Here is a 20,845-nt window from a genome sequence, read left to right on the forward strand (position 1 = left end):
TGGAATTAAGTTGGGCACGAAAAACAACACCAATCATAACACCTGAGATTTTAAGAATTGTCCGGTTTAGTTATTTTCCAGAAGAAGAAACAAAGTCCATCATGTTACAAACACATTTTATTTGTATTTTCCTTTTTTCTTAAAGTGAACAAGATAAAAATGTCTGAATGAACTTATTAAAAAAAAAAAAAAAAAAAACAGTAGTGTGGCAAATGGACAGTGACGAATGAGATCACATCAACATTACAGGTGACATAAAAGCAGTTAGAATCCTGTCTTAAAACAAAACTAAATGCTATTCACAAGATTTACAAATAAAATACACTATTCATGAATATATTAAGATGTTTCTCTTCAGCAGTACTAAACTTAATACAGGGGCCCCGCCCACCCAGTCCACTGACAGCAGGGGAAACGTTACAGAACGAACAGAACGAACAAATGAAGTGTATCTGCACGGAAAGTTCAATTCACCGTCAGGCAGGAAGACATTTCAATTAATTTACTTAGTTATTTTGTGTTTAATTAACTATAACAACACAGAAATCGAAGCCTGTAGTGAGCTAAAGCAAACTGGACTATGCTAAAAGAACCGTATTCAAGAGCTGTGTATAATATACAACACGTTAGATTAAGCTTTTATTTGATTCTCATGACCAGTGATTGCACATATTTAAAATGTTTTAAAAACGTTTGCAGAATCCACATGAAGATGGTGTTTAATTGTATGATGGGTTTGTGTTTTCATAAACCTCGCGCGGTGTTGGCATCTCTATAAACTGAAGCCAGACACTGCAATGTGCTGAGCGTTGTTTCTTGCCTCAAAGTACGAGGTGTCTGTCTCGTCCTCGGGCTGAGGTATGAAAGGCATGGGCTGGTTCGGCAGGTTGTCCCAGTCCAGGCCGTCAAACAGGGGGTGACGCTTGAGTTCTGGTGGATGTGAAAACAAATTCATTTCTCGTCTGTCTGATGAGAAGAGCTGAAACTATTGTTTTGTCATAAATCAAGAGGTTAATTGCCAGTATGATGAGGAAGTCTTTGTTAACTCACAGAGGAGTTTGTTTCTGTCTACGCTTCTTTCTTTTTGAATAGGATAACACAAAAAAACTACTCAACCAATTCCTGTGTAATTTTTTTTTAACACTTGTTATTAGAAAGACGGCCTTGTCCTCCAGCTACATTTACATATAATCAATAACAGAAAATCTTTGAGAAACATTCCAGAAACTGTTTTCTGGCTTCGGCCTCAAACTTATTTTATTAAAAATAACTGAGGGTCAATCCAGAGATCTGAAGTCGGTTCTATCGTCCATATAAAGAACCAGGCTGTCAATCGGTTGAGAAGCTAAATCAATCAGGTGCATTTTGAATTAAAAAGTTGTCCTCACCCTTCAGACCCGCCCGTTTCGTCATGTCCATCATCAGAAGTATTTCAATGGCATTTCTTGAATTTTCAGACAATTCCTCTTCGTCCTCGGGCCACGGGATGTCTGACATTATGTCGAGGTAGTAAAAGATACAACAAAAGCGTCAGGATGCGAACGAACTCATTTCTTCACCAAATCAAAATTCATTGTTTTGTGGTTGAGGTTTTAATCGTCGTGAAAGATCACGATCTTGAGAACCCACCTCTGTTGAGAATATTCTGGAAGACCAGCTGTGGCGTCTCGTCGTTAAAAGGCGGAACACCTGTGAGGAACTCGAAGAGGCACACGCCCAGCGCCCACCAGTCCACCATGCAGTCTGGGTGAGGGGGAAAGAAAAAGTTTCATCCAGCTGCTGACTGCCACAGTTCTCCCTGTGATTCCTGTTAGAGGGTTCACTACGTGTTCACTAAGAGTACTGCGGTGGCACAAGCAGGGTCAGCGTTAGTTTTTGGGTGGAGGGAGTCAGTTTCTGGACTTTAACTCTGAATACATTTCATTCACATGTGGATTTAACAGGTGGATAACATTTTGAAACAAATTCTACTTGGAGCCTGGCCGTGAATATTATCTACCACAAATTATCTACCGCAGCTCTAATCAGGTTGAGACGATTAAAAGCTGCCAAACAGGATCATTCATGTTGCAGTTTGACTGGTCATGAATTCAAAAGCAGCAAAACCGGCAGGGCACACTGCCCTCAGGGTGTGACAGGTGACAATCCAGAGCCACAGCACAACGTATTACACCAGAACCAAGAGCAGCCAAACCCGCCCAGTCAAAAGCATCTCAGCCTCAGAAAACCTCATTACCCGCCTGTTACCAGTGATGTTAGCTGATTGTTAACCCTCTTCTTATTTTTTTTTTTTTTTTTTTGCCTTTGTGACCAAACACTTGAAAACGTTGTCCCCTTCCCTCAGATCAGGCCCAGAGTTTGTTCACCAAAACAAAAGGTAGAAACAGGAATAGATGGAAAAACAGGGAAATCAGCTCATTTCCTGTAGCGTATTAGCAGCCGGGGGCCAAACATGCAACTAAGACGCTTGCAACAAAACAGCCACCTTCATTACAAACTTACCACACTGACCACTTCCTGAAACTAAAAGAGAGAGCCTGTCACAAGGGCTACAACATAAAGCATTAACTGTCAATACCACAAGACTGTGTGGCTCTTTCTAATAATAATGAATCGTTTCTTTGTTATATCTGCCCTTTCACAGTGTCCCTCTCTTACCGTGTGGTTTCCCCAGAAGAAGCTCTGGAGCCAAATAGTCAGGGGTCCCTAAGATGGGCGCGCCCTCCGCAGGCAGCGCGCCCCTGCGGACACTCTTTGGCGTCCTGAAGGGGGTGTGGGAGGTTGACATGGCCTGAGGCGTCTGATGAGAAGAAGGAAACACAAAGATCACAAACAAAACTATTTTTGTCATTATCAATTAACCTAATAATGACAATCTTACTGATTGTCTTTCTTTTAACCATAATTTGTGAGTCAATTATGTCCTCAGAATCTACCCATGTTAAATCAATACCTACAACATTTTAAGAATCAGAAAATGTAGTGTTACTATGAGTCTATTCAATTTGAATCTTCTTAATTCTAACTTTAATCTGTTCGTACCTGACAGTGAGAGCTGTTGGAGCTGCCTCTGTTCTGCACTGGTGTTGCAGAGCCACAGGCCAAGTGATAAGAGGCTGATGTGGACAAGTCCATGGCGTCCACAGACCCAACACTAAGTCTGGAAACACCAGACAAGTTGGAGCGGTTGATGGAGCTACAGTAACTACGAAAAACCACAACGTTTCGAGGCTTGAGGAACGAGGGAGACTGCGCCGCACGGCAGGCGAGATCCGAGAGCTGGTTGAAATGACTGAGTTTGAGTGTTTCGGTAGAAACAGCAGAGGGAGTGTGCAGAAGTGATTCAGTGATGGACGAGTCTGGGTTTTCCTCTTGACCCTCAAATAATATCGAGTTCCTGATTTTGGAGCACATGCTCAGTTTGAGAGATGAGTGGCTCTCCATCGTGAGAGAGGTTTCGTGCATTGACCCGTCAGAGTCCAGACTCAAGCTCCTGCAAATGTCGTTGTTTCCACAAAGTGGTGACGTGAAGCTTGAATGCGACAAGTCTTTGGCTCCATCTTCAAACAAGTCCTCTGCCGGCTCTTCCAGTTCACAGAACAAGGTTTTGGCCACAGCGATGGGACTGGAGCGCTTTGGGACTCGTTGATCAGATAACTCAATCCCCTCTGTGGAGGCCATGAAGTCGCCTATTTGAAAAGTGGAAAATGTTCCTGTCAGGCCGCTGTGAACCCTTGTGGTCTCTCCTGGAATATCATAGCATCTTCTGTAGTCTGCGTTACTCTTCTTGGCTTGGATTTCTGAGGGCTCCGGACTCTTCTCTATATCTGAAAATGTTCTCTTCACAGACGAGGGAACCACAGTTTGACTGTCACCTGTTGCTGAAAGACAAATATCCTCCTGAGCCGTGGAACCAAAAACCGACTGCAGTTTGTTGGTATGAGAACCTTTTTCATCAAGTTGGTCTGGATTTGACTTTTTGGGCAGATTGTTGCTGGACTTAGCAGAGAGCAAGACGGTTCTCAGTTTTGTGGATGCAAAGTCCTGTTTAGCTCCTCTCCTGGTTTGTTCATTTTCTTTCTGAAGAAGAGAGGGAAAAGTAAAATAATACTAAAGTAAAAAACAAAGTTTTGGGGAAACAAAGTTGGACACCCCCAAAATAAGATGATTAGGTAATTTTACACAGTCAAAGCTCCATGATCACTGACCTCTTCAAACTCCCACAGTGGACTGATGCCACCTTCAGTGTCGGTGGAGCTGCCTGCACTCATCGTCTCAAACCTTTTTCTGGTCTTCAGGAGCGTGGGAGTCAGATTTTTTGCCAGATTGTGAGGACTAAACACACTGTTGTTAGGTCCTAATGGAGATTATGCAAATACAAAGAAAATTTCGATCAGACATGCAGCTTTTTAGAAGTTTACACATCAGTCATTCCAGAAGGTTTGTAATACTTCAACATACCCAGCTTCCAAGGGTACTGAGCAGGGGAGAAGATCTGATCTTTTTTCTTCATCAAGGGAGAACCAAGAGAGTTATTCTTGTGTCTTACTCTGCCACAGGAAATGGGACTGGACGCAGCAGATGCGCTGCAGTGACGCTTTCCCTCCCCTGTAGGTGTATTCTGAATTTAGAAAGATAAAGAAAGAGTTATTTTTCAATACAAACAATGCGCACTGCATGTAAACTGGCCATCACCTTATTAAAAAAAAAAAAAAAACTTACAAATCCAAGGGAGCTGATCAAGGACAGGACTTGACCCGGCGTGCGGAAATAATCTTTTTTTGGTTTAGCCAATGATGGGGTGGTTAGGATGTCCGTAATACTCAGCTCTGAAATATAGACAAAAGTTTTAAATATTAATCAAATAAGTAGCAGCAATGATCACAATTTATCTAAGATGATTATACATCACACCTCTGTCATGCTTGACTTTAGAGAGACCAAAGTCTGTGAGTTTGATGTGACCTTCATTGGATATGAGCATATTCTCTGGCTTCAAGTCCCTGAAAAGAGAATTGACAGATACAATAAATGTCAACAGAAGACTCATCAGTAAGTGTTACACTCATTTTACGAGCCCAAAAACATTGAACATAAAATGAGAGTACCTGTGGATGATACCATGTCGGTGAAGGTAATCTAAAGCCAGAGCCACCTCGGAAATGTACTTAACAGCCATGTCCTGGTCGAAATATCCGTAGATGTGAAGCAGAGATTTGACATCTCCACCAATGAGGTACTCCATCACCTGTAGTTAACGAGGGAATACAGATTAAATCACTTGAAGTCGAAGTGGTTCAGCAGTAAAGTTCAGCAGTAAAGTTCCTCGGGCTGTGTTGTGTCGTTGGGTTTCACCAGATAGATCTTGGTGGAGGTCTGAAGGGAATAAAACAGGTGAACGACGAAGGGGCTTTTGCTCAGAGCCAGCGCGTCTCTCTCCGCCTTCATCTGGCCCGTCATGTTTTTATCCACCATGTCCGCTTTCTTCATCACCTGAGGAGGAATCACGGACAGTTAGGAACAAGAGCACAGGGTTCGGTCGGTGCGTCGGTTCTGCTGGAGGCCCAACACACGCTCACCTTAATGGCGTATAACCGCGCATTGCACTTCTTCCGTGCGAGGTAGACTTTCCCGAAGGCTCCGCGGCTGACGGGCTTCAGAACCACGAAGTCCTCGATGGAGGGCGCTTTGGGAGCGTCCACCTTTTTCTCACGTCGGCCGGTTCCGTGTTTTTCCCCCGCGTCCATCGTGCAGCTCGTGTCCGGGCTGTGCGTCCTCCACAGACACTCACATCGCAGAAACAACTGTCTCCGGTTTGTTTTGAAAATTTGAAAAATTTCCGCCCTTCGTCCGCGGGGGGGGTCCTCTGGCTGGGGCCAAATCCACTGCCTGTGCGCAAATCATGACAGACGCCCGAAATATGAGACAAAAACAAAAGATATAGAAGTTATACTGTGGTTTTAAATCAACAATCGCATCATATTGATTTATAAAACAAAACAGGTGTCTGAATCGGAGCTTTTAACGATATTATTGATCAGGCAGTAAAGAACACCCATGGGTCGTCAGGTTTTATGATAACATTTATTTATTTCCCCACAGAACAACAAACTACATTCACTGACATCATCCTTCTCTAATTCGTGTTTATGATTTTTAAACAAATTTTATAAATGCGTATTTTTTTTATTTTTTTTGTTCCTCGGGTGATGTAACGAACACGCCACTGTAACCCGCTCTGACGTCATTTTGTAGTCCACTTGACCTCGGACGCCGGAGGATCCATTTGCTGTTGTTAGCTAAGCTGCTGGAAGTTGAGTAAGAAGCAAAACAAAGGGGCGACGCTCCCGACAGTGTCCTCCATCTCTCCACGGCAGCCACAGAGGGCTCGTCCTGCTACATCCGCCCTGCACCTTCTTGTTTCCAGCCGCCGTTCGGTTAAAAACATGTTTTCGCTGTCGACGTCGTTTCAGCCTCAGCAGGTAAAGATACCGGGTAAACCCCCCCCCCCCCCCCACCACCACCGCTTAGCTAGCTAACGTCACTGCGCCACTTTCTGTATTTAAGCCGCAATGTGTGCGAGTTGTAACCGTGACAGCCTCCGCTCGTCCTTGCGTTTGCCTTTTAGCCCTCTCGCTGTCAATGACAAGCTAGCTAGGCTAACGTTAGCGTCAACAAGCCGAGGCTAGCTTACTTCGTGATCGGTGCGGCGTCACGTTGCGTCCCGGGGAAATCTCACGTGGAGAAGATCACGAACGTGCGGTCACTGTGATGAGTTAATGACACGTGGGGCAGAGCCGGGTTTAAGGTTAATGGAAGGGTATTGAGTTATTCTTTAAAGAGCCGAGTTTACATAACTCGTACTTCTGACGTGTGTGGCCCATGCTGCCCTCTGATGAACACTGATGTAACAGTCCTGCCCCGTCTGGAACATCCACGTGAAGCCATGACCAGTGTTTGAATGCTGCTGTCTGAGTTTCTGTGCGTGTTTTAAATGTAAGATTGTGTGAAGCATCACTCGTTGGGAGCCTGTTCCTCACCCTCCTCCCCTGTTGTCATGTATGTGCCAGATGATAGTGCCCCTCAGCCAGCTCATCAATGCCCTCCACTCTCTGAAGAACTCAGCCACAGCTTCAGTCCAGACTCTGCACAAAGACTTCACTCCAGAGCACAGTTCTTTTCTCAAAGAGGTGAGTTCGGTACCAGGGATGTGATGTATGCATTCTCCAACTGTGTTCATGAGTTAACGCTTCGTAATCATCAATGACTTTGATCTGAACATGAATATCTTAACACACACACACTTTAAATAGATCAACAGTGCTGCTTTTAACCTGCACTGTACTCCAGACATTCTCTGTGTGTTGATGACATTTTTAACACGCAACAAACGCAAAACTGGAAAAAAACAAGTAGAATACAAATATCTCACGATGAAAAAGCACATGTAGAAGATGTTGACGAGATTCTAGAAGTTTGGCAATTGGGGCCAGGACCAGACCCAATTGTCCACACATTATAAAAGGGTTTCTCTCTATATCTGTTTAGAAAAGTGAGTGAAAGAGCGATCAGTCACTCTGGATGCCACACTCATGGTTTTTTTTCACTTCAGTATTTGTCCTCTAAAAGGTGTAAATGAACCTACTTTGGTTTTCCTTTCTTCATAGCCCACTGTGAGTCTGAGGGATCTTGGCCTCTCGGACATCAGTGTGAATCAGCTGGATGAGCTGGTCGGCAGGTTACTGCCTCCACTAGGACCAGAAGAACTCCCCACTGTTCCTTCAATATGGAAGACGAGTCATGTTTCTACAGACAGCTTCTTTCACAACAAGCATGGTGAGAGTGGTGTTGAGCTGAAAGGTTTTGTTTGGACAACGTTGTTATTTAATAAAAACTAATTTTACACATAACTCACTTAACAGTGTAATACAATGTAAAGTGAAACCCTTTTTACACTTTTTGTCTCACAGGGATTTCGCACAGGAGCTTGGGGGTATTTGGCTCACCAATATTCCACAGACAATACCACAGTCCTCTAAAAGAAGCTTGCTCACAGCTACAATTCTTGCCTGGTAAGAAATTCAATTTGAATATTAGATTTTTGTGTGTATTAAGGACTTGACACTTGGGGTAGTGATTGAAGATTTTTGTTGTTCCATGTGTCTGTTTACAGTCTGGGTGCAGAGTCGAGGTTTCAAGACATTTAGAACAAAATCTCGACGAACGGAGTCCAGTTACGATGGTCCAGTGGAGTCTGAGACCTACACTCCAGCCTTCATGAAGGTCGGCATGTTACTGCACAGTTCCAGAAGTCTTATCATATTGTACAACTGAAGGTCACCAACCAACTCTTCGTGTGTTTCCCTCACAGGGTTTGCTCTCGAGGGAAAAGGGACCAGAGGTGCAATCGCTGGACCAAGTGGTAAAAGAAAAGAACCTTCCAATAAACCAGCAGGAGGCTTTCAAGACAGGTTTCACTGATGGGTTCATGAGGTCCCAGGCATATACACAGAGAACACAAGGCATGTGGCTCACTCTCTTAGCCTTCAGGCACCACAGTTATCATCTAGGAATAAAATAATTAATTTTTGTGGGATGTTGAGTAATGAGTTACAGGACTCTAACTTTTTCTCTGCTGTTTTGACAGACTCGCTGAGGAGAACCAGGTTGATCCTGTTGGTCCTCCTACTTGTTGGTATTTATGGTCTATCCAGGACCCCGTTTCTCTCGGGTAAAGGCTCCTTTTCTGACGCTGGTTTGTTTCCGTTTTCCTTCTTTCCTATTCTTGCAAATCGACTCACAACCCTACATGCACAGTACAAATAAGATAGAGCTTGTTAGCATCTCCAAGCTTGTATAATAAAGATGGGATGCTCTGGCATCTTAGATATTTGATGTGTGGTGTTTACCACCAGGTCAATAAGACATGATCCCTGTATCTCTTCGATGGTGTGCATTTAGGGTGTGAGTGATAAATCTGCTGAATACCACAGTGTACTAATACTTAACCATCCATCCAATGTGTGTTATGTGTTCATGTCGATGTGCTGGAACTAGTCCAATAAATGTGGAAGAGCAGCGTACATTCGGGTCATCGTATTTACATGTGTGTCGCAGTGAGCATATTTTAACCAACCAACTTGTAATCATTGTGAGAAGCTGTAAATAGGTGATAAGTTTTTCTAAAATCGAAATGTACTGACTTAGTTGTTTTGGGATGTCACAGTGAGGTTCCGCACCACATCTGGTCTGGACTCAGCCGTCGACCCCATCCAGATGAAGAATGTGACGTTTGAGCAAGTCAAAGGAGTCGAGGAGGCAAAGAACGAATTACAAGAAGTTGTGGAGTTTCTCAAGCACCCACAGAAGTTCACTGCTCTGGGTGGAAAACTGCCTAAAGGTATAAGGAACTTAACATTCCCCACATTATCTATTTTGTCTGATTTTTATTATCCATCAATCTTTCTACAGTTTTTTAATGTAGTGTGGTTTTTGTTCACTTGTTTCCTCTGTTTCCGTCACAGGGATCCTCCTCATTGGTCCACCAGGTACTGGCAAGACTCTCTTAGCTCGAGCCGTAGCCGGAGAGGCTGATGTGCCTTTCTACTATGCCTCTGGATCAGAGTTTGATGAGATGTTCGTGGGTGTGGGTGCGGGCCGCATCAGGAACCTTTTCAGTAAGTTTTCTGGATGTGAGAAAATGTGATGAACCAGTTAAGGATGAAGGCCCTCTACAATTCACCTTTTTTTTTCCCATTTTGCAGAGGAGGCAAAAGCAAATGCTCCCTGTGTAATCTTCATTGATGAGTTGGACAGTGTTGGAGGGAAGAGGATCGAGTCTCCTATGCATCCTTACTCCAGACAAACAATCAACCAGCTGCTGGCTGAAATGGATGGGTCAGTACTATAGTAATGATATTTTAAACCTTATACTGTGAATAAAATATTGCAGTTGAGAGTTTTTATAACCGTACAGTTAATGTTTTGTTCTCTTACAGGTTTAAACCCAATGAAGGAGTCATCGTTATTGGTGCTACAAACTTTGCTGAGGCTCTGGATAAGTATGTTTTCATTTCAAATAACTAAACTTACTTTCAGTAAATCACTGTTGAATCAAATCTTAGAACAAAAAAAAGGAGCATCCCAGTTGTCTCACTTGCATTTGAGTCTTGACACAGTAAGGTTTCGACATTTAATATTAACGGAAGATTACAAATACTCAAGTGTTAATCAATACAACTTTGTTACTACTTTTCAGTGCTCTGGTAAGGCCGGGGAGGTTCGACTTGCAGGTGACGGTCCCTCGTCCAGATGTGAAAGGACGCACTGAAATTCTCAACTTGTACCTGTCCAAGATTAAAGTGGACAGTGGTATGTTTCATCTTTTAATACTGAAACACTAATATGTAAGAAAGCAGATCTTTCCCACTTTCATCTTGGCAACTTCTGACAATATCACACACATCTGGAGAAACAATAGCCCATCAACTGAAACCGTTTTTAAAGTATTCAAAGCTGTAAACCTGAGAGGACACTTTTGTTCACCCTTTCTGTAAAGGACACCATTGTCTTCTGATCACCCTTATGAAGAAGGCATTTCTTTTCTGTTTTAGTCATGGATGCAGAAGTCATTGCCCGGGGCACAGTGGGATTCACTGGTGCGGAGCTTGAGAACCTTGTCAACCAGGCTGCCCTGAAGGCAGCAGTGGACGGGAAAGAGGTGGTCTCAATGAAGGAGCTGGAGTTTGCTAAGGACAAAATCCTCATGGGTCAGTACACACAGCGTTTAGATCTGCTCCGCAGCACTCGCATCACGTCACATGAGACAGATTACGGAGACACACTCTGGTTAAGAGACAGGAAGAATGTCAGTATAAGATAACATGAATGGAAGCGAAGAAAAAAAAAAAAAAGTTTGAAACAGCTCTAATCCTTCTATTGTTTCTCTTTCATACCAGGCCCTGAGAGGAGGAGCATTGATATCGACAAGAAGAATAAGACCATCACTGCATACCATGAGTCCGGCCATGCCATCGTGGCCTATTACACCAAAGATGCGATGCCCATCAATAAGGCCACGATCATGCCACGGGGACCAACTCTAGGCCATGTGAGCTTCTTTCTGTCCCTTACCAGCATGTCCAGTCATCCTCGCCAATCCCAAAACAAACTCCACGTTGTCTGTTTCTGTCGTCCAGGTCTCAATGCTGCCAGAGAACGACCGCTGGAGTGAAACCAGAGCGCAGCTGCTGGCTCAGATGGACGTCAGCATGGGTGGTCGAGTAGCAGAGGAGCTCATTTTTGGAGATGACTACATTACCACCGGTATGAAATTAAGAGGAATTGATTTAGTTAATGTGTCTGTCAATTCTATTGTACCTGCAACACAACAGCTTGTATTTGTATTTATTCTTATTTAAAAAGTTCCTTAACCTGTGTTTTACTGCAAAGACAAATCTGTGCTGTTGTGCTGTTCGTATGAGTTTGTGTGGTCCTGAGCATAAATGCATAATTTCCATTTTTATCAAGTAAAATTCCTTGAATGAAACAGGATCTTTGACGTTGTTTACATAATGCAGTTTATATATCTGATAATGCTGTATGTGGTTGTTTCAGACATTATTTTAATATCACTCTTCTTGTAATTGTTCATTTCAGGAGCCTCCAGTGACTTTGATGGTGCAACCAAAATTGCAAAAATGATGGTGACCAGGTTCGGCATGAGTGACAAGGTAAAACTTAAAGTTTTCTTTGACTGATGACTCAAAGATTTGGTCCTTTACACTCACATAGAACAAAGACCTTATCAAGACTTAAAACTATTTGTACTGTCCCACACTTATTAGGACTAATTACACCTAATTACACCAGAGACGATGGAAAGCTCTGTCTAACTCTTGTCCTCTATAAACTCTTGAGAAGTTCCAACGTTCATTTAACCCGAGGATGTCATTTTGTTGTAGCTCGGTGTCATGACATACGGAGACATAACCAAGCAGAGCCCTGAGACACAAGCTGCCATCGAACAGGAAGTCAGGGTTTTACTGAAGGTGAGTTTCGCCAAAACTCAAACTTTAATATCAATAACTTCTTCATTGATTTCTCATTCACCAATTCTTCTCTTGCATCCAGGACTCATATGAACGTGCTAAAAACATCCTGAAGACTTACAACATGGAGCACAAGAAGCTCGCTGATGCCCTGCTAACACACGAAACTCTGGATGCCAAAGAGATTCAGCTGGTGCTGGAGGGCAAATCACTGGACCACTAGATACCTCAATAGACATTTTAGACTCTTGTATCATGTATATATGAAGCTGTGCAAATCGAGCACGGGCCTTTTGGAGGCCTCTCTATTTCATTTGTTTGTATTCTTCTTATTATCAATGTGAAGTTGACACTGAAATGAATTGTTTCACCCCCTCATAGTCATTTTTAATTTCCTGTAGAGAGGATTTTTGAGTTCCACAGTGATGGTTAAAGCCCTTCAGTCAAATTGGTTAAAAATGAACATGTTCTTCACATGATTAGCAAATATTTGAGGTTGCATTAAGGGCTTATACTTTTCTGTGAAGGCCAATGATATCTGTAGTAGTTTTATACATCAGAGTCATATTGGGACACAGATCATATGTCTCATTTTAAAACTGTACAGATTGGTGATCACCATGAGACCATAAAGTACCTCAAAATATAATGTCCCATTTAGTTATTGCAAGATACAGATGATTGTTCATTGGTTAATTCTCCATATTATAATTTCTCTCAAAATGATTTGTTTTATTTGCATTTATCTACTGTATGTTCTTATTTATTTAAGTGCCCAAAGGTGTGTCCTCTGTTTCTGGAAGTAGTGATAAACCATCATGTCCTATTCTGAACTCACCTGTGTAAATGAGGGGAAATGTATATATATATACTGTAAGAGTGTACAAGGATTGGCTTTGTGCTTCTGTTTGTTCCTTTAGACAATGGCCTTGAAGCTCAAATAAAGATTACTCTTACTTAAACAACACACAAGTTTCATAAATTTGTTTGGTTTCTTTTAGTAACTTTAGATTCAGATGTAAAATAGGATAGAAAACATTTTTTGTTTTGGCACTGTATCAAGATTAATCAGCGATCTGTCTCTGCACTCACTTGAATAAGACAAACACTAAAACAAACATAAAGAAATTGATGAAATCATAATGTGCAGGTGTGAGTTATGAAAACAGGGAGCTGGCTCTGTTTCCTTTTAGAGACGCAGGCCAATCAGAGGACTTACAAGTACTGCATTCTTGGTACACACACTCTTTTGTCAACCTGCTCAGAACAAAAGAGTTCTGAATGCTGCCTCGTCTTAACCTGCGATTAGTGCATTTAGTTCCAGATGAAGCCAACAAGACAGCGCACTGTTGTGTCCTCTTGCTGTTCCACTGAAGCCTGACTAAATATCTATAAAGGGTAGAGCAGCTCTGGCTCTGACCACAGACCAGGACTAAACATTAAGCTTCACTATGGAGAGGCTGAAAATTTCTCTTTGTCTTTTGGAATAAAGCAACAAATCTACTCTCATCTCAAAGGAACAATGGACGACCCAGATGAGGAAATAGCTGTCGTTGGGATTGGGTGCAATTTCCCTGGAGGTATGACGTCATTATGCTGTTGCAAGGATTTATTTAGACATTTCTTATCTGTCTGAATCACTGGTATTGTGATGTTTTTATTTCAGGCGAGGGGTTGGATAATTTCTGGAGGGTCCTGTTGGAAGGAAAGAACTGTGCAGCAGATATTCCAGCAGAAAGGTTCGACACCACGTTCTGGTTTGATGCAGACGACTGCAAACCCGGAAAGACACAAACAACCAGAGCAGCTCTGATAGAAGGGTAAGTGTTTTACTGATGAACAGATTCATCCTTAGATGTTTGGATTTTGACAGATCTGTCATTTGTATATTATTCCCAGATTTAACAAGTTTGATCACAAGTTTTTTGGCATCACTGAAGCAGAGAGTGATTTCATGGACCCTCAGCAGAAACTCCTCCTCCAGTGCACATACAGGGCATTAGAAGACGCAGGAATGGCTATGGAGAGCATCAGCGGAAGCAGAACTGGAGTTTACATCGGTGACTGCTATTATTCCATGAATCATTTTAAGCACAATCTTATAATACAGAAATTGTAACCGACTCAACTTTGATTGTGGTGTTGCAGGTCTAATGAACAGGGATTACGAGATGCTCCGAAGTAATAATCCCAATGCAATCACCCACTATAACGGCACCGGGACGGCCATGAGTGTGGCTGCCAATAGAATTTCCTTCACCTTCAATCTCACTGGCCCTTCATTCGCCGTCGACAGTGCCTGTTCCTCATCTTTGGTGGCTTTACATTTAGCCTCGCAGGCTCTAAAGCAAGGTGCATGGTTTTATTTTCCCTACAAATGCCATTCCTTAAGTGGGTTTATCATGGAATTGCTTTTAAATATTCCATTTTCATTCTTTCTTTCAACCAGGAGACTGTGAGATGGCTTTGTGTGGAGGTGTCAGCTGCATCATTGAGCCAAGAGTGTTTGTTGCTCTCACCAAGGCAAAGATGATCTCACCTGAGGGGACCAGCAAACCTTTCTCCAGTCGGGCAGACGGCTACGGCAGAGGTGAGGGCTGCGGGGTCGTTCTCCTGAAGCCTCTGAAAAATGTAAGAACATCTTTGTTTTTTTTGTTTTGTTGCAGTCATTTCATATCACATAGGGGATACTAGCTACTTTTCTAATGGTTTGACTTTATGTATAAAGGCTGTAAAAGACTGCAACAAAATCTGGGGCATCATCAGCAAAACAGCCGTCAACCAAGATGGACGCTCGGTCACTCCGATCACCAAACCCTCCATGACGCAGCAAGAGGAGCTGCTGCGAGGAATCTACTCAGAGTCCGACCTTGCCAATGTTCAGTACATAGAGGCACATGGGACTGGAACCCCGGTTGGAGACCCAACAGAGGCAGGAAGCATCTCAAACGTCATCGCTAAGGCCAAACCTCCTGGTTCAGAGACACTGCGGATTGGCTCGGTGAAGAGCAACATCGGACATACAGAATCTGCAGCTGGAGTGGCCGGACTCATTAAGGTTCTCCTAATGATGAAGCACGAGACCATTGTTCCCTCCGTTTTCTACTCTGAAAACAGTTCAAGTATAGATGTCAAAGCTCTGAATGTTAATATTCCATCTAAAGCTGAGAGGTGGGAGACAAATGGGTCGTTACAGAGAGTAGCTGGGATCAATAGCTTTGGGTTTGGAGGCACAAATGCACATGCGATTTTAAGGGAGTATGGAAAGACCACTGTTCCCAGACAGATCACAAAAGGTTGTCCGAAACTCTTTGTGATATCTGCAGCCACTGAAAAATCACTGATCCTAACAATCGCTGACACCCATCAGAGGCTTAGCAGTGCTCATGCAGTTGATTTGCAGGAGTTGTCTTATACCTCAGCGTGTGGAAGGAGTCATGGCAGACACAAATATAAGAAAGCCTTCCTCACAACTTCCCTCTCAGATTTACAACACAAGCTGACATCTGCACTCAAATCAAAGGTTGAGTCAACAAAGTCCGACATCCAGGTTGTGTTTGTGTTTTGTGGAAATGGCGTTACCTACAGGGGCATGTGCCGGCAGCTCATGAGAGAGGTTCCTGTTTTCAGAGACAAGGTCAGAGAAGTTGAAATTCTCTTCCAGAGTCATAAAAGCTTAAGCATCAGTCAATGGCTCACTGGTGAATATGATAATGATGATTTCAGAAAACCCGATTTTGCCCAACCTGTTCTTTTTGCACTCCAGATTGGCATTGCCACTCTCCTTAAGCACTGGGGCGTCAAACCTGATGCTGTGCTTGGACACTCTGTTGGAGAGGTCGCTGCAGCTCACTGCTCCGGACTCTTGTCTCTTGAAGATGCTGTGAAAGTGTTGTACCACCGCAGTTCTCTTCAGAGCAAGGTCACAGGAGGGAAAATGCTCGTAGTCAGTAATGTGGCTGTAGAAAAGGTTTTAGAAATGCTTGACGTCTTCTCTGGCAAAATTTCTGTTGCAGCTGTCAACAGCCCTCGGTCCTGCACACTGTCGGGGGATTCGGACACGATAAACATCCTCCATGAAAGGCTGAAGACTATGTTTACAGATAAAAACCTCTTCCTCCATTTCTTGGATGTCCCGGCGGCATATCATAGCCATATGATGGATCCTATATTAGAAGACATTGAGAGAAGCATAGATCATTTAGATGCCAATAGCATGGAATGCAAACTGTTTTCGACAGTGACTGCAGACAGGTGTTCAGGAGGTGACTTCTGCACTGGCAGGTACTGGGCAAAGAACATCCGTGAGCCTGTTTTATTTGAACAAACGCTGCATGCTGCTGCTAAAGACAAGCAGACAAGGAGAAACATGGTCTTTGTGGAGATTGGACCTCGTAGGGCTCTTCAGAGAAACATATGTGAGGCTCTGGGAAATGACACCATAGTTCTTTCTTCTGTCCATCCAGAGAAAGATTACGCCACAATCTTGTCTACCGTGGCAAAAGTATTTGAACTGGGCCTTAACGTGGACTGGCATGAAGTCTACAGAGGTTATGAAACATTGCCCACAACTCTTCCAATCTATCAGTTCGACTGCTTAAAGAAAGATATGAATTTTGAAGAAGTGAGAAAGGGGAATGAATCATCAGCTTTTTCTCCACATCCACTCATATCCAAAATAAAGCTGGATAACAAACAGTACGTGTGCAACATCTCACTGGAGAGTGCACCTTATCTGTGGGAGCATAAGAACAACGGGGTTTCCATTGTACCAGGTGCAGTTTATGTTGAACTAGCTTATGCCTCTGTGATGGCAAGCTTAAACCCAAAGACACCAGCTTCTCTGCTCCAGCTCAGTGTCAGATTTGAGAGTCTGTTTACACTCAGCTCAAACTGCCATCAGTTGAAAGTAATACTTGAGCATGTGGATAATGAGGCAACTTTTAAAATACAGTCTGCTGTTGCAACACATGCCTCTGGGACATACATGAGTGCAAGTAGCCAACCACTCTTAGAGGAACCCAGAATTAGTCTCAACTTGATCTATCAACGGTGCAGATTGGTTATGAAGAAAAAAGAGATTTATTCAATTCTCTCTCAAGCAGGATTTGAATACGGCTTTGTCTTCAAACAGCTCGATGATGTGCATTTTGGGGATGAATTTAAAGAAGCTGTGACAACAATTCAAGTCCCCGTAGAACTTCTGAAACACCTTCACGACTATTTCATCCACCCTGTGTTACTGGACTATTTCCTCCAGATGACTGCAGTGGTAGCTATTGGACGACTAACAGCCAAGCAGGGATTCCCCTCAGCTATAGGCTGTGTCACTATTTCAGCTCCACTACAAGAGAGAATGGTCATGTATTTACGAGCGACTCAAGAAACCCCAGACTTCCTTGAAGTGTGTGGTTCCTTTTGCACCACTGAGGGGGGAGTACTTGTGGAACTCAAGAAAGTCAAGATCTCACTTTTGGGAGATTGCTCAAATGTTCTTCAGTCGCTGTTCTTTCACAATGAAATAATTACAATCCACGACAAGCCAGATTCTCAAAGTTGTAAAATAAAAGCACTAGTTTTTGAAGACAAACTCTGCATTACCAAAAGACTTCGGCCGTACTTACTCCCAGAGTCTGTCATTGTGAAGGTCAGAGACAACTGGAGGTCAAACCAACTTCGAGATGTTGTGTTTCACTCACTTAACGCTGATATGGACTTAGAAAATGTTCTCTTTATTTGGGGTGTGGAGAACCTCAGTCAGTTGTCACCTGAGCAGACGTTGGAGGCCTTGGTTACTTGCTGTGAGCAATTTCGCCAGATTTTATTAGCCTTAAAAGAGAAAAGACCATCTTGCACAGTCCACGTGATAACCTACAGGTCAACAGAAATGACTGTGGACCATGTCAGTCCAGGATTTGTTCTGTCTGGTATGACAAGGGCTTGTGCCGCAGAGATGGAGAGTCCGTCTTTTCAGCTGATTGACCTCGCTTCTGTGACAAGTGAAGACGTTCAAATGCTGGTTCATGTAATCAACACCTGCAAACAACAAGAGGTCATGATCAGCAAAGGGCAGGCATCAGCAACGAGAATAGCACGCACCCCACTGAAGTACGAGTCTTTATGTGAAGGTGATGTGCAGTCAGTGTATCTGAGCGACTTTGTACTGCAGACATCTGACTTATACAGAATGGTTTGCTTGTCTGTCAGTCCCTGCGACACAAACGTAAAACCTCTCCAAGAGACGTCAGTTGAGATCCAGCTCACCAACGGATGCGTCCATTCGTCTGATTACTTTCCTGTCACCACACCGCTTTTAAATTTCGGCAAGACGATGTATTGGGATCAACACACCTTGCAGAATCACAGACTTCTGCTTTTAGATTTTAGTGGCATTGTCACAGCCGTTGGGAAAGATGTTCAAAACGTGAGAGTGGGAGATCACATTGCTTCATGTTACCCAATTCCAGCCACGGGTAAGATGAGAGTTCCTGAAGCTGTGTGCTACAGTACAAAGAGGCTCCCATTTCTGAAAGAGACTCCATGTGTGTCTTACTTCATACTGGCATGGCAGATCCTGCAGAGGATGCTGCCTAAAGTAAAACAGCAACACAGAAAGCTGACCATTGTCTCCTCTAACCTCGCCTCTGCTCTGATTAAAGTTTTAGCTCTGACAGCAAACCGCTCAGGCTGGAACGTTTCCTCGAGGCCACATTTCAGAAGCACACCTTCACATTTTGATCAGAGTCATGCATTTGTGTTTCTGCCTCCATTTGATGAATCTTGGCAGGAAATCCAATACAGACGTGACCTCGAGAGACACGTTATCTTTGTATGTAGCAGCCACATGTCATCCTCACTCTCTGCAAACATGTTTGCATCAAAGAGTGAAAACATGCACATACATAAACTTGATGTGGCTGAAGTTCTCCAGAGAGCCACTCTGCAGGGTCAGAGCAGGGATTTCTTTAATTGGCTACAGTTATTAGGCTTTGATATAACATCCCTACCTTTGAAAAGAGAGATATTTCAATCATCAAGAACAAAAGAGCCTAAGATCGAATCTTATTTCACTGCAAAAACAGTTCAGCAGGTGGTTTTCGATAATGGAGGTTCTCATTGTCCAGTGTCTGATGTCCCTGTGCTCACCAGGCCTGCACGACTATTTCAACAAACCTGTGTTTATATTGTAACTGGAGGCCTTTCTGGTTTGGGAGTTGAGACTGTGAAGTTCATCGCCCATAATGGTGGCGGTTGTATTGCAACACTGTCCAGGAGAGTTCCAACAAATGAGACGCAGTTTGAAATGGAACTCCTCAAGAGAAGATATGGTGTTCGTGTCATTCATGTCCAGTGTGATGTTTCTGTGTTGACGCAGGTCGTGGATGCGATCTCAGAAATTAAACAAAGATTCTCTCCTCGTCCAATCAAAGGAGTGTTTCACAGTGCTGCTGTATTACACGACGCACTGATTGAAAACCTTGATGAGTCTCTCTTCCGAAAAGTTCTGCAGCCCAAAGTGAGCGGGGCTCTAAATCTTCACTGTGCAACACTTCACAACAAACTTGATTACTTTGTGTGCTACTCTTCAATCTCGTCATTCATTGGCAACGCCTCCCAGTGTAACTACGCAGCAGCCAATTCTTTCCTGGACGTATTCTGTCACTACCGGAGAAACCTTGGACTTGCTGGACAGTCCATCAACTGGGGGCCTTTGAATCTTGGTCTCTTGCTGAACAGAGACCATTTCCAGAAGTTCCTAGAGACAAAAGGGATGATGATCTTGAGCGTGTGCGAGATTCACGAAGCACTTGAAAAGTGTCTGTTGATGAACAAACCTCAACAAGTCATCTGCAAGTTCAACTTCAAAAACCTTAACATTCACGTACTTTCACAAAATTCATCTCTCAGAGAACGACTGTCAGCTTTAGTGGGAATGGAGCTTAAAGACGATATAAGCAGTGAACCCAGAGTTCATCATTTGCATTCCACAAATGAAAGTGTGAGAAAAATTGTCAGTGACATAAGCAGCGTTAGTGTAGATGAGCTGGATGATGAGTCGGCTCTGTGTGCTCTGGGTATTGACTCAATGTTGGCCATGACTCTTCAAAACAAGATTTTCCAGGAGACAGGAGTGAATGTACCTTTAGTAAGAATACTGGACCCGAACAGTACACTGGTCACTTTAGCAACTATCATAATGAATAATGGATAATTTCATCACAGAATCCCTTGAATGATGAAAATGCTTGGATTTAATATGAACAGCAGCTGCTGTTCTACTGATACGTTATCTTTCTCATAAATCTGGTTTTTAATATGCTTTTCGGCACCAATCACTCCCTGATACTGAAATGACCTCTGACGCTATTGATGAATGTGAGATTGTGTAACCTGCATTAAATAATATCAATAAATAAACAAGCCTTATCAAGTACACAGAGAATTTGGCAGCTTCATTTATAATGTCATAAAAACACCAAAGACACATGTTATTATTCACTGTCACAAACTCCAACAATGACCATTAACGTTTGTTATGATGTTAAATTTATTTAGTATCCATCAGAAATGTTAATGTAAATACACCTCAGAATAGTAAAATCATTAATTAAGAGGAGTAATACATTCTTTACTTGTAATGTAACTTTTCTTTAATATAAAAACAGAGGTGTAAAGGCTTTTCACAGGTTTCTGTATCTGCTCTCATTTTATTTGTCTACATGATAATAAATTATAAATTAAAATAGCAAAAGCCTCAGAGATCACACATGCTTATCAAAAATGTACAGGATGTG

At 42.9% G+C, this 20,845-nt stretch overlaps 3 protein-coding genes across 5 annotated transcripts; 2 read left to right on the top strand and 1 right to left on the bottom strand.

Moving 5' to 3' along the window:
• Positions 1-99: 99 nt before the first annotated feature.
• On the bottom strand, positions 100-5,852 carry mastl (microtubule associated serine/threonine kinase-like). 2 transcript variants are annotated; one of them, XM_069512736.1, is made up of 13 exons: positions 5,580-5,852; positions 5,356-5,493; positions 5,109-5,248; positions 4,915-5,003; positions 4,723-4,829; positions 4,462-4,621; positions 4,209-4,357; positions 3,043-4,080; positions 2,659-2,800; positions 2,503-2,523; positions 1,630-1,743; positions 1,389-1,490; positions 100-930 (listed from the first exon to the last, which is right to left on the bottom strand). In XM_069512736.1, exons 1-13 carry the CDS (start codon positions 5,745-5,747, stop codon positions 773-775), a joined length of 2,526 nt encoding a protein of 841 aa, XP_069368837.1. In that variant the 5' UTR covers positions 5,748-5,852; the 3' UTR covers positions 100-772. The 2 variants fall into 2 exon arrangements, with proteins under 2 accessions (XP_069368837.1, XP_019958768.2); XM_020103209.2 differs by lacking the exon at positions 2,503-2,523 and having other exon boundaries at positions 5,580-5,850.
• A 246-nt stretch (positions 5,853-6,098) lies between these two features.
• Positions 6,099-13,017, top strand: LOC109639634 (ATP-dependent zinc metalloprotease YME1L1). 2 transcript variants are annotated; one of them, XM_020103210.2, is made up of 18 exons: positions 6,099-6,482; positions 7,071-7,190; positions 7,668-7,836; positions 7,971-8,072; positions 8,174-8,283; positions 8,372-8,522; positions 8,648-8,755; positions 9,227-9,400; positions 9,525-9,677; positions 9,765-9,897; positions 9,999-10,061; positions 10,259-10,371; positions 10,614-10,769; positions 10,959-11,110; positions 11,199-11,325; positions 11,659-11,732; positions 11,964-12,050; positions 12,133-13,017. In XM_020103210.2, the coding sequence occupies exons 1-18, from the start codon at positions 6,447-6,449 to the stop codon at positions 12,271-12,273; spliced, it is 2,169 nt and encodes a 722-aa protein (XP_019958769.2). In that variant the 5' UTR covers positions 6,099-6,446; the 3' UTR covers positions 12,274-13,017. The 2 variants fall into 2 exon arrangements, with proteins under 2 accessions (XP_019958769.2, XP_019958770.2); XM_020103211.2 differs by having other exon boundaries at positions 8,648-8,731.
• A 435-nt stretch (positions 13,018-13,452) lies between these two features.
• On the top strand, positions 13,453-20,262 carry pks1 (polyketide synthase 1). The gene is made up of 6 exons (XM_020103165.2): positions 13,453-13,630; positions 13,717-13,870; positions 13,950-14,110; positions 14,199-14,402; positions 14,500-14,681; positions 14,779-20,262. The coding sequence occupies exons 1-6, from the start codon at positions 13,573-13,575 to the stop codon at positions 20,260-20,262; spliced, it is 6,243 nt and encodes a 2,080-aa protein (XP_019958724.2). The 5' UTR covers positions 13,453-13,572.
• Positions 20,263-20,845: the final 583 nt, after the last annotated feature.

This window comes from Paralichthys olivaceus, chromosome 17, assembly GCF_024713975.1.
Source record: "Paralichthys olivaceus isolate ysfri-2021 chromosome 17, ASM2471397v2, whole genome shotgun sequence".
In the NCBI taxonomy this organism is placed as follows: Eukaryota; Metazoa; Chordata; class Actinopteri; order Pleuronectiformes; family Paralichthyidae; genus Paralichthys; species Paralichthys olivaceus.

What these genes read in the sequence shown, in the direction of transcription:
- mastl (XM_069512736.1), bottom strand. Translation starts at nt 5,747, where the DNA reads ATGGACGCGGGGGAAAAACACGGAACCGGCCGACGTGAGAAAAAGGTG. An exon ending in CGACATGGTATCATCCACAG is followed by an intron (nt 5,004 to 5,108) that starts GTACTCTCATTT and finishes TTCTCTTTTCAG; the next exon opens with GGACTTGAAGCCAGAGAATA. An exon ending in TAAAGTCAAGCATGACAGAG is followed by an intron (nt 4,830 to 4,914) that starts GTGTGATGTATA and finishes TCTATATTTCAG; the next exon opens with AGCTGAGTATTACGGACATC.
- LOC109639634 (XM_020103210.2), top strand. Translation starts at nt 6,447, where the DNA reads ATGTTTTCGCTGTCGACGTCGTTTCAGCCTCAGCAG. An exon ending in GGGTGGAAAACTGCCTAAAG is followed by an intron (nt 9,401 to 9,524) that starts GTATAAGGAACT and finishes TTTCCGTCACAG; the next exon opens with GGATCCTCCTCATTGGTCCA. An exon ending in CCGCATCAGGAACCTTTTCA is followed by an intron (nt 9,678 to 9,764) that starts GTAAGTTTTCTG and finishes CCCATTTTGCAG; the next exon opens with AGGAGGCAAAAGCAAATGCT.
- pks1 (XM_020103165.2), top strand. Translation starts at nt 13,573, where the DNA reads ATGGACGACCCAGATGAGGAAATAGCTGTCGTTGGGATTGGGTGCAAT. An exon ending in AGAGCAGCTCTGATAGAAGG is followed by an intron (nt 13,871 to 13,949) that starts GTAAGTGTTTTA and finishes TATTATTCCCAG; the next exon opens with ATTTAACAAGTTTGATCACA. An exon ending in CTCGCAGGCTCTAAAGCAAG is followed by an intron (nt 14,403 to 14,499) that starts GTGCATGGTTTT and finishes TCTTTCAACCAG; the next exon opens with GAGACTGTGAGATGGCTTTG.